An 11,221-nucleotide genomic window follows, 5' to 3' on the forward strand; every position below is an offset into this window, starting at 1 on the left:
GATCGCCGACGAGCTTTGGAGACACGTCAAGTTGCTCCGAGAAGTATGTGTGCAAATCTCTGATCTGAAGTTCAGGCCATTCTGTATCTTCTGTCCAGAGCACTAGCTGTGTTCCTGCAAGAGGGTCTGATCGACAAATTCCAGAGGGATGTGGACAGCTCCCAGCCCTGCGTCCGGGACGCCTACAAATGATCGGATGAAGAGATGCGCCATTGCATGGGAGTATTTGGGCGGGACTTTCTCGGGTAGAAAGCCGCGCAATCTCTGATCGCGTCCCGCACGTAACTACTTCGAAAATTCTACCCATTGATGTGTCTTAGTGACGGAGCCTCGACGATAGTCTCAGACTGATCCTGTCGCTCGCAAGGGATTCCTTCGTGTCCCTTCTCGTCTTCTTTTCGGGGGGATCTTTCTCGTCCCCCTCCGATGGCTTCTTCCATTTCTCGTTTTTTTGCCTTCTCCTTTACTTGCCAGGCTACTGCAGATGTGGTCACTGTTCGCTATATCCGGTGTTCGGCGCGAGACTGCGATGCGCTGAGTGAGGGTTAGCACTGGAAATCGCTTTTTCTATACATTTCCCTATTATTCCTGAAGTACCTTTTCTTTAACCTTTTCGTCGAGAGCGCGCTGACAGAACGTAGCCCGCCTTTCCGCTCCCTCCCACGCACGAGAAGACGAATACCAGTGCAGCCCGGTATGGTGAATTTAGAGACCGACCTGTGGAAGGACGGTGTCACACATGCGAATGATTCGTCTATTGATCCGTGAGCACTGAAAATGTCGTTGAACAACAGAGCAGACATCCTCGAAGGGACTGAACCTGTTCGAAAAAACTAATACGAAGAGCAATTCGAGGCAAACCTCAGCTGCGTGCTACTTGACCGCTTTTGAGAGATAAGAATCGACATTGTCGAAGGGCAGGACAGACGACTGTGAAAAGCAGAATCCAAGAGGTGCTTCGAAGAAATATTGTGTTTTCAATAGTCCTGCCTGTTTTTGGATTTAGAAGCGAATATTCGACTGCATCGCCGTTCGGCCTGAGATCCCCACCATGCTCGCTTATCTTTTGTTTACGAAGAAAAGTCGCCGTTCTTTGAATACCCCTTTGCAGGTTTATTACTTCCGCGGCATGAAGCCTCACTGAATGAGACGAAAACGTGTCGCTCCTCTATGTAGCTTCCATGTTTCAGTGCGAGATAAATAAAGTTTGTTAGATATCTTACGACAGTCTCCCATGGAGACGTGCATATTTCTTCGCCCATCCGTGTCTCTTCATCGATGCTCGTTTCTGCGGAATGGAAACTGCATATCATGCGGCTTCTCTGTTGGTATTCTACAGAGACCACACGGAATGGAATGGATTGACGAACAAGCATTCGAGTAGATAGTGTTTGATAACTTCTGTTTTGAGTGCAAGAACTTCAAGATGAACACTTTGAGAAGGATGGTCCGCCCACCTACTGACCGCAATATGACTAAGTTGAACAAGCCAGGTCGCTGTTTGTGCGCTATCAGTCACAGCTTAAAGACTTTTCCCGACCTTTCCCCATTCTACAGTACAAAATCTACGTATTGCATACCTGCGAGAAAAATAAACAAAGACGAAAGTACGCGATTGCATAGAATTTAAAGGATTCACAGCTCAAAGTTGAACGCCAGTGCAACAGCTCCTAGCTCCCGCTGCCACACGGCTTCTTTGCCACGTAAAAAGTTGCAGCTCACCAGACGGGGTTCACTGCAGTCGCCAACCATTGCTCAACTATACGTTCAACCACGGGCGCTCTGACGTATGGCGGATCTCAGCAAACAGCACCTTCCAGCCACTGGAAACTACAGTTTTTCAGGCAGCACTGAAAGCTACTGCTGGTGCATCATTGACGTATGCAGCCTGCCCATTGGGACGACCGTGTCTCGCCTCTGCGACGCTCGCAGATGCCACTGCGCTTCCACGCATTCATCGACGCAGGCAATTCTGGAAGGACCTGCTTGCAACGAGGACTTGCTTCATCGATAGCTTAGGAGGGAACTCATCACCATGTCTAACCATACGCTTCAGTTTTTGACTACAACGGAGACGAGTTTTGTAAAGGGTTCGTTTCCTAGAGACGGTCGCGGGCTTCGGCTGCAGCGCCGAGGGCATCGCGCACTCTTGCGCCACCCACTGCAACCAGTCAAGGGCGCCTTATTCTTAAAAGCAGAGGGGCTAAGTGAGACGCCCGCGTCCGGGGTGACGAACCATAGAGTCCGTTCCGCTGCGCTGGTCGGCAGTCAACCCGGTGCACCGGACTGGATCAAGCGTACGGCGGCGAGAGCGATGTTGCGTGCAGTCCGCTTCAAAGACGAGGACTTCTTCAAGCCACTTATTACAGTATCGTGCACATACACCAACGCGACGCCATGTAATGACCACATGATAGAGTTGGCGCGCATCATTGCGGACCGTATTGAGAGCCGCGGAGGCAAACCGTTGCTGCACGGCACCCCGGTGGTCTCCGATGGAGAGACGATGGGCACCCCGGGCATGCGCTACTCTCTCGTTAGCCGCGATCTCATTGCGGACTGTATCGAGTGTCAGCACGAGGCCTACATGGCAGATGGTTTGATCACACTCGGTGGATGTGACAAGACGATCCCTGGAGCATTAATGCCACTGCTGCGAAATGATTCGATTGGTGTTTTCCTTTATGGAGGATCCATTCTACCAGGTGGGCCTGAAAAAAACCTGGACGTCATTTCTGCCTTCGAGGCCATTGGTGCGCGCTCTGCAAACCGTATAACTGATGAGCAGCTCTTGGAAGTGGAAAAGCATGCCTGCCCCGGAGCTGGGGCGTGTGCCGGCGCATTCACAGCGAACACCATGGCCACGATTGCGGTTGCTCTTGGACTAGCCGTGCCATACTCTGCTGGTCATGTGGCAGCGACCTATGAAGGAAGCGTTTCCGATAACAAAAAACAAGATTGCGTCGATACGGTGGATGCGCTCTTCACGTGTCTGGAGCGAGGTATCACTGCGCGGCAGATTGCAACACGACAAGCGTTTGAGAACGCGATTGTTGTCGCAATGGCCTTGGGTGGCAGCACGAATGCCGTGCTTCACGTGCTGGCTCTCGCACATGAAGCGCAAATCCCGCTCACAATTGACGACTTCCATGAGATTGGTTCCAGAGTTCCTCTCCTGGGGCAGTTTCGACCATTCAGCAAGTATGTTATGGCAGACCTTGATCGAATTGGCGGGGTACCCGTGCTCATGAAACATCTGCTCGCACACGGCTATTTGCATGGCGAATGCCTGACCTGCACGGGGAAAACACTAGCAGAGAACCTAGCACATGTTCCAAATGATTTGCCGCCAAATCAAGATGTCATACTTCCGGTTACTAGACCGTACGCTCCTCCTGGACGCCACATCCTCGTTCTGAAAGGCAATTTAGCGCCGGAAGGAGCCGTCATTAAACTTAGCGGGAAGGAAATTCGGCGACACCAAGGTCCCGCCAGGGTATTCGATTCGGAATCTTCGGCCCTCGACGCTATCCTGGCAGGCCAGATTCGCAAAGGCGATGTTTTGGTTATTCGCTATGAAGGCCCGGCAGGTGGCCCCGGCTGTCCGGAGATGCTGTCACCGAGCTCAGCGCTCGTCGGCCAGGGCCTGGGCTCAGATGTGGCGCTGGTCACCGACGGCCGCTTCAGCGGAGGGAGTCACGGGATCATGATCGGACACGTCTGTCCAGAGGCATACGTTGGCGGACCCATCGCCTTGCTCCAGGAGGGCGACCAAGTCGTCATCGATATTGATGCCCGCTCGATTGATGTAGTCGGCCTCACGTCTACAGAATGGGATCGGCGCCGAGCCAGCTGGAAACGGATTCAGAAGCCGGCCACTGGCCTGCTCGCTAAGTACCGCTCCCTAGTACAACCAGCCAGCCGTGGAGCAATTACGATCTGTCAGACTTAAAGCATCGGTCAACGGAGGCTTTTCGAAGAAGGGGCGCAGCAAACGACGGTGACAGCCTGGTAGGAATGCTACGCCGTGTATCCCCAGCTTCCATGTACCCACTCGTCAATCCAAGGCAGGGACCTGCATTTAGATGCCTGAAGGCTGTCTAATAGCCCGTTCTCAGCTGACGGCAGCAGGATCAGTCCCCCTCGAGGCACAGGAGTCGCTGCCATGGCGATCGGAAACGCCTGGATGCTCCATTTTTGATACCCTCGTCGGTTTGGGCAGCATTCCCCATGAAAGAGCACTCAATGGTGGTCATACCGTGAGGTCTCCGGTTACTGGAAACGTCCTATCGATCAAGAAAATTCAATATTGATCATGAAAAGGTGCGCAAAAAACGCATTTCACGCGTGTGCCTCAAAAGCTCTGAAAACGCGGATCGAGTTCTCGATATAAAACCGTCAACAACATCTGGGTGTTATCCATACGCCGGGTATATCTGGGTTTATAAACCTGCGCTACGATGGTAGGCAGCGTCGTCGAATGACTTAGCAACTCCATGCATCCCATTTTCCGGACCTGGCGATGTATGCACAGACTTGGTCATCCGATGACTCACTAGCCAAGTCAGTGCGACACCGTCACTTCCAAAGAATGCTTCCAGCGCATTCATAAGATGTCCTACAAGATGTTTAGAGATTACTCGTCTCTTTCCGCTTCAGTTGCTTCTTGCTAATGATATCGAATTGACACATGAGTTCGCCGGAAAGTATTTGTATGTGCAGTCCCGTGCTGTCTTCCATGCAATCGTATCTGGTGATTGCAGCTGAAGTGGCCTCTGTCCGAGCCAAAAGACACCGGGCGACTTCACTTTGCACGCAGTCGTGTTAGCGTTCGGAACCTGTTTACCAACAGGCGGGGGAACCCACGTGCGACGCCGTCCGCATTCATGAAAACGCTGCCTTGGAATTCTTCCTCTACTAAGAATTTTCCAAGAAACACCTCTTTCCATTCCAGCTTTCAATTTCCAAAGCATTGCGCCCTGGTTACAATTGTGTTTGTGCTCGCGGGGCGAAAAAGATTCGCAATTGTGTGCGGTAAAAGAATATCCACTCGCAGAAGCTTATTATCCTTTTTTGACCCGCCGCCTGCAATCGGTTCCAGTTGATTCACGCACACTTCGAGTCTCAGCAGTTGCCGCATAGCGTTGGATCGTGTCAGCTGCTCGGGTCTCGTCTTCAGCACAACGCATCGTCTGATATTGGTAGCAGCGTTCAAGTCTCGGCTTACGAGCTCCATGCGTTTACTGCCGATCCCTGATCTCATCACACCGAGGGTTCTTAGTACTCGTGCCCTCTGTTCCGCTACAGTCTCGTCATCGTTCCACTCGACAAACACCGTCCCTCGCCTATCTCCTTCTTCTCCTTCTTCGCCACTTGCTCTTCTTCGCTCGATGGTCGGCGAGAGGAGGCATTTTTCGTTCTGGCTGCGACGAATCCAGCAATGACGGAACTCAGGATCCCCGACTTCCACATCCATACCATTCCCTTGGATTCTCTGTTTCTTCAAAATCATAGCGATTGTTCATTCGTTTAGGTGAGGACCTTCCCGCAAAAGCTAGGACTCGCGAAAGTAAGACACCATGCGCCCGTGTGTCAACGTGTGCCGGAAGCTTCAGCGATGACCCCACTGGAGCGACATCATACGTTTCACAATGGAAAACATTCTTTTGATGAGGTTGAATCAAGTAGAGCACAGAGGAATGAAAAGCAGCACTATACCTCGACAGGATCGGCAAAAGCCCGAACGCAAGGGGAATGGTGAAATGCCACGGTGTCCAGCAGAAGGACGTCGCCCGACGTCGGGGCGAAATCTTCCATGATTCGATCAAGTGGCTGGTGTTGGTCGATGAGCCTTCTCCACTAGTGAATCTGAGGCCGCAAATAAAGTCCACTCCGTCTGAAGCAGATGATGACATCCTCGCTCTCTTCGAGCTCGATCGTACATCCAGCGGGTGCACTGTCCGCGAATACCCATTTACGCTCCGGCCGCCTCGTCCGAAGCAAGTTTCATCGACTGAACAAGCAAACCGACGTCCGTGTCCCGGTCCCTGTGCTCCATACGGATAGTGGCGTTCCACGAACGCTGAAGTAGCTGTGACCTCGGTGGGAAATGGCCGTGCACGAACTGAGACTTTCTTTTTGCGACTGTACCCCGTGTATTCAGGACCACTCGAACACGCTTTTAAGGAACAGGGACGCGCGTAGCGACTACTATTTTCGCATTTGTCTTTCGTAAAAGGTGTCAACGGGCCGTTTTCTACCGTTGATCGCGCGCATTCTCTGAGAATATCGATGTTTGACGCAGAGTGCATCTACTTCTTTCGGTCAGTGTTCGTCAACCATCTGAGTACTGTTGTACGACCGACCTGGAGGAGGAACGCAGTCCTCCATGCACTGTTCTGTAAAGAATATGTATGGTACAGGCGATTCGCCTACGATCTATCGGGTACATGGCATCGTGATTTCGATATCCTGCTATGCACCGCTGTGTATATGGGGGAGCGGAGTAGGCGAAGTGGAATTGAGTTGAAAGACTTAAAGCGCGCGTAACCTCCGCTCGTTCCGATAAATTGTTGAATCTTGTGGTTGGAGGTCTTCCCGATGGACTCAGGCTTGCTTTCTCTAGCAGATAGGACGCTGTTGCAGACCCTTTTCACGAGAGGTTTTCTACAGAGCGAGGAGGCCCTGACGTATTATCGGAACTTTCTCGAGGTAACGCAAGGCGAGGAGGTGCAGCCCGCGACACCCAACCTCGCGCAGTTCGAGGCACTTGAACCTGATGTGCTGGTTTCTCGTCTCAACGGACGTCTCAACGGTGCGGACTTTTCTGTACGTTTGGTCTCAGACGATAAAAGTAAGGCATACCTAACCCTTTGCAACACGAGAGAGGATGCGTCCTGTAGAGAAGCCTGCCTGTACAGTGCACACGCGAGAGCAGTGTTTGAAGGTATTTTAAAAAAAGGTTTCTTGAACCCGCTTTCCCCTAGTCACCAGGAAGGCAGCATAACATTCTCGGAATGTGTCAGAATAGCAGAACAGTTACCTGAACACGTGCGCATATCAGGGTTTGAGGCGGAACTCCTTCAGATTCTCGTGGAGGATGGATGGCTGGAGCGGCTACCGGGTGCTCCAGCGAGCAGAAGTAACAACAAGACGGAGGATTCTTTCCGACCTGGCGTGCGAACCTATGCAGAGCTGAGAGAAATGGAGCAATGGAGACTCCGAAGGCTTCAAGGATGACCAGATACACGTAACCTGCGTCGAAGCCGGGTTTCCGCAAAATAACGCCTCGGGGCTCTCAGCCGGCACTGAATGGCGCCAGATACCAACCACGCGCTTGTTGCTGCAGATTGGTTGTTGTCGCTCGTGCGGTGGTGTTTTCATGAACTGGGGCGTCTTCGCGCGGTAGCGTATCCCAAATGTTTGTACAATGTGTCTGCAAGCCAGGAAAACGCGTTTTTTGCAACTTATACTGCGTTTTCCATATTTGGTAAAAACGATCATGTGTAGGGCTCAGTGTTCTTCACAGAATATTGGCAATTCACGATGATGATTCTGCCGCCACAAATCCAACAAATATTCTCGCAAACGACGTGGATCTGTTGATACCAAGCACTACATCCGCGTTGGGCGTAACGGCTCACCGAGCGAATCTCGATCCTACTGACGAAGCTTGTCGCCAAAAGACCAGCTGCCAAAAGCACGATGCATGAACCTCTGAATTGCCTCCTGAAAAATTCGATGCTTTCTAGACACTGTGCGCATCCAATGGGGGATGCCACATCAAGAGATTCTTCTGCTGCCAACACAGACTATAGGACGCACTGCGCTCTCCTCTCCACTCAACTTCTCATAGGCTATTGTTTTGACCAATCGCACCTCGCCCCGCACACTTGCACCATCCAAGAAGCATCCGTCGGTTAATTAGATAGACAAGTCGATCAAAATGACCATGCATGAATCTCTGCTTGTTGGAAAATGTCTTTCATACTAAAAGAAAACTTCGCGAATTCTGCTAAGACTGCGCTTATTCTGTGAAACAACCCGACTCATCGGTCTGTCATATCTTGGAGTGATCGGCGCTTTGCTCCTCAAAAGAAAACGCTGCTCGGCGTGAGTCTCGTCGCTTGTCTTCAGACTCGTGCCAGAAATCGCTGAAATACATATCATTCGGTACCGAGCTCACAGATAAAAATTATCCAAGTGCCACTTTTTGAATCATTGAAGCTGCTGCTGCTGCTGCACGTCAATCGCTCACTCTACGCGAAAAAGAAACCCGATCCGAGTGATCCCAGTAAGGGATACTGCTGAGCGTTTCGAGGTCTTGGAACAGGTCTATTCTCCTGCGCAGTGCTTCGCGCTGTTCCAGAGATGCTCGAATCCGAAGGCGGCTGCGTCCTGGCACTGCCGGGGGCGGCTGTTGTGCCGGTGTCCGCATCTTGTGCTGTTCCAGTACTGGAGCCGCTACCTCCCTGGGTCTGTCGCAGATCCTGGACTACCTCTTCAAGCCGTACGATTTCGTGCTGACACAACGGGCAACGATTCGCCCTCTGAACCCACTTGCTTATGCAATGGGAATGGAACAAATGACCGCATGAGAGCTTGCGACTCATGTCACCTTTCATAAAAGGATCAAGACAGATTGAACAGCACTGGCAGTAGACGCCGTCGGCTCCACAGAGCCCTTTGCCCTCACGCTGGCTTTCGTTCGGCACAGTTGCGAGCGCTGCAGCTGCCGCTGGGCTCTCTGCTCCACAGCTTGGACAGCTTGTAAGCGGAGCAGGAGGAGATGTTTTATCGAGTCTTGCAAGAACGAGCGACGCAGGTATCCGAGTCGGCCCCCAAACGCCGGCTCCTGCTACCCCGCCCGGCGGAGCTCTCTGTTCTCCACCCGCATTTCCCGGAATGCTGTACAGATACACGCCGTCAACGAAGACAGCTCTCTGGTTCCCCATGCGTGTGGGGTCTTCTGCGTCGCCGACCGCTCGGTTCGCGGCGCTCTCACGAGTCATAGCCCGGCGCAACGCCCGCCGCTCTCGCACGCAGGCATAGAGCCATGCGGCGAGAAGCAAACAAACACAAACCGCCGCCACGATTCCGAACACGATTATTGCCATCCCTCTAGGGGACGTGCCGAAAAAAGCTACCTGGCGGTTGAAGTTCCAAAGTTAAGATAAAAGCGAAATTGTGGAAGTAGGGTATCCCAAATTCCATGCGCGTTTTGATTCAACCACACGACGCAGATCGGATGACCAACGGCGCGCTTCACCCGGCGACGCGCGCCGTGACTCTGGATGAGGGCGGGCTGCGGCCGCAGGACGCAGGACGCATACCCTGTTCACGCGGTCTACGTGCAGGTGCGCGGCATGGTCTGGATCAAATTTGTTCAGTTATATAAACTTATATACAGTCTACAATTGATTCGCACTCTGGAAGTGCACTGATCTTCGGAAAAGTGGGTCATGCCGAGTGCTCCATTCTTCAGTTTCTTCGAACACGCTCGGAAGCGCAGGGTCAGCGAGGGTGCGGCAGCAATGCGGCTTCTCGACAGCTTATTGGTGAATGAAGCCACGCACATGGAATATGGCATGTTCAAGACTATGGGTGCTGCCTCGGGAAAGGCGAGTTGGGAAAGGATACCACACGCATTGCAGTAGATAACGAATAACGCTGCCGTCGCATGATTGAGCAGTGCAGGGCCTTGTGGACGCTCTGCGGTCGATCCAAGGCTAAAGCTTTAGCCGCTGTCGTTTGCTGTTGTTGAATTCTCTCTCCTACGCATCGGCCTCTGGCTCCGCAGTTGCTGGCCGATCGGGGATATTTCACATGGCTTATTGACTGTAAAATTGTACCAATTCAAAGCGTGCGTCCGTGACGATCTTCAGTTCACGGCATGCCTCAGAGCGGGGCTCCAGAAAAGCGGTGATTTGATGGGATGCATCGGAACTGTTTTCTTCAGCGCTCGCGTAGGCGATCGAACTATCCTGAGTGCATCGAGTGAGACGCTGCTTTTTGTAAACGCACAGTGAGCTCTGGAGAGCGTACGTCTCGTGTACAGCCGTTCCCGGTCGTGGAAACCTCCATCTTCATCTGCTTGCTGCGGGGAGAATTCTCCAAATCCCACGTTCCCGGAAGGTGTCTCGCTTATGCGGGGAATGGATTATAGAGATAATACTTCCTCTGTGAGGAATATTTCTTCGACTAGGTTAGATCAGGCACAAGGACAAAACTTGTCTCCTGCATAAGATAAGTGCAACGTCTATTTCAATGACTATTATTGTCTCGCGGATGAGTCATGATGCATTGTCTCCTGCAAAAGTTCGAGAAGCGTGCTTCCAAGTGGCGCAGATTTGCATAGCACCGTTAGGTTCGGAAAAGAGCTCATCTTTGTTGCTACGGTGAACTGCCGGCATTACCGCCTTGTAGGACTTCAGGGGAAGAGCTTGCGCTGGCCGCACTTACTGCAGAGGTCTTTGGTAAGCAGAACATGTTTGACGCTTCGTTGCGGGAACGTTCACAGCTTGGCAGCACTCGCGAGCGACCGGCTCTCGGGGGCCAGTACGCTCCAGGAAATTAGGAAGAGTTTGTACGTCGCAGGTTCTGGCTTAGAGAAAATGAAACTTATACGCTTACTTCACTTTACGGATATTCATTTTCACTCTGTATCTCTCGCTGGACACCTCCCCACCTGGAAGGAGCTTCTCGGTTATGCAAACCTGTACATTGCGGGGAGGAGGAAAGCCTTCGCTGCCCTCGAAGCTGCGAAAGCACTCTGTGAACTCGTACAAAGTCTAAACCCGGATGTCGTTATTTTTTCGAGTGATCTTACGTCAACGGGTACCTGTGAAGAGTTCGCTACGGCATACGAGCACTTAAGGCCGCTAATTGAAAGTAGCAATACTTTTGAGGCAGCGCAAGGTAAAAACAGAAGCACGGCGAGTGGTCCGTTTCTCATCATGGTGGCCGGAAACCATGACGGTTATACCCAGTGAAACCGACATTGTATGGAACTGTCCTTTTGAGCTCAGATGCTGGGCGGCGGGGCGGTCTCTCCGCGCTATGTAACGCTCGGAACCGCGAACTCGAACTTATCCGAATTAAATGATGCTCCCTGCTCGGCATCGCTGGTCGCTATAACGCTGGAGCATTGCAGGCCGTCGTGGCGGAGTAGCGGTAGCCATTACGTCGAGGGTACGCGTGAACGTCTAGAATCAATTTTAAG

At 52.1% G+C, this 11,221-nt stretch overlaps 3 protein-coding genes across 3 annotated transcripts, besides 2 other annotated features; 2 read left to right on the forward strand and 1 right to left on the reverse strand.

The window, feature by feature from the left end:
• Positions 1 to 128: part of a sequence feature (possible transcribed region) that runs on past the window's edge.
• Positions 129 to 2,035: 1,907 nt separating this feature from the next.
• CYME_CMI142C (dihydroxy-acid dehydratase) lies at positions 2,036 to 3,952 on the forward strand (the record flags this gene model as incomplete). The annotated part of the gene is made up of 1 exon (XM_005536255.1): positions 2,036 to 3,952. One exon carries the CDS (start codon positions 2,036 to 2,038, stop codon positions 3,950 to 3,952), a length of 1,917 nt encoding a protein of 638 aa, XP_005536312.1.
• Positions 3,953 to 6,602: 2,650 nt separating this feature from the next.
• Positions 6,603 to 7,496: a sequence feature (possible transcribed region).
• Positions 7,497 to 8,258: 762 nt separating this feature from the next.
• On the reverse strand, positions 8,259 to 9,116 carry CYME_CMI144C (similar to ring finger protein; the record flags this gene model as incomplete). Its single annotated transcript, XM_005536256.1, has 1 exon — positions 8,259 to 9,116. One exon carries the CDS (start codon positions 9,114 to 9,116, stop codon positions 8,259 to 8,261), a length of 858 nt encoding a protein of 285 aa, XP_005536313.1.
• Positions 9,117 to 10,613: 1,497 nt separating this feature from the next.
• On the forward strand, positions 10,614 to 10,991 carry CYME_CMI145C (hypothetical protein; the record flags this gene model as incomplete). The annotated part of the gene is made up of 1 exon (XM_005536257.1): positions 10,614 to 10,991. One exon carries the CDS (start codon positions 10,614 to 10,616, stop codon positions 10,989 to 10,991), a length of 378 nt encoding a protein of 125 aa, XP_005536314.1.
• Positions 10,992 to 11,221: the final 230 nt, after the last annotated feature.

Source organism: Cyanidioschyzon merolae, chromosome 9 (assembly GCF_000091205.1).
Source record: "Cyanidioschyzon merolae strain 10D DNA, chromosome 9, complete genome".
NCBI classification, from domain to species: Eukaryota; Rhodophyta; class Bangiophyceae; order Cyanidiales; family Cyanidiaceae; genus Cyanidioschyzon; species Cyanidioschyzon merolae.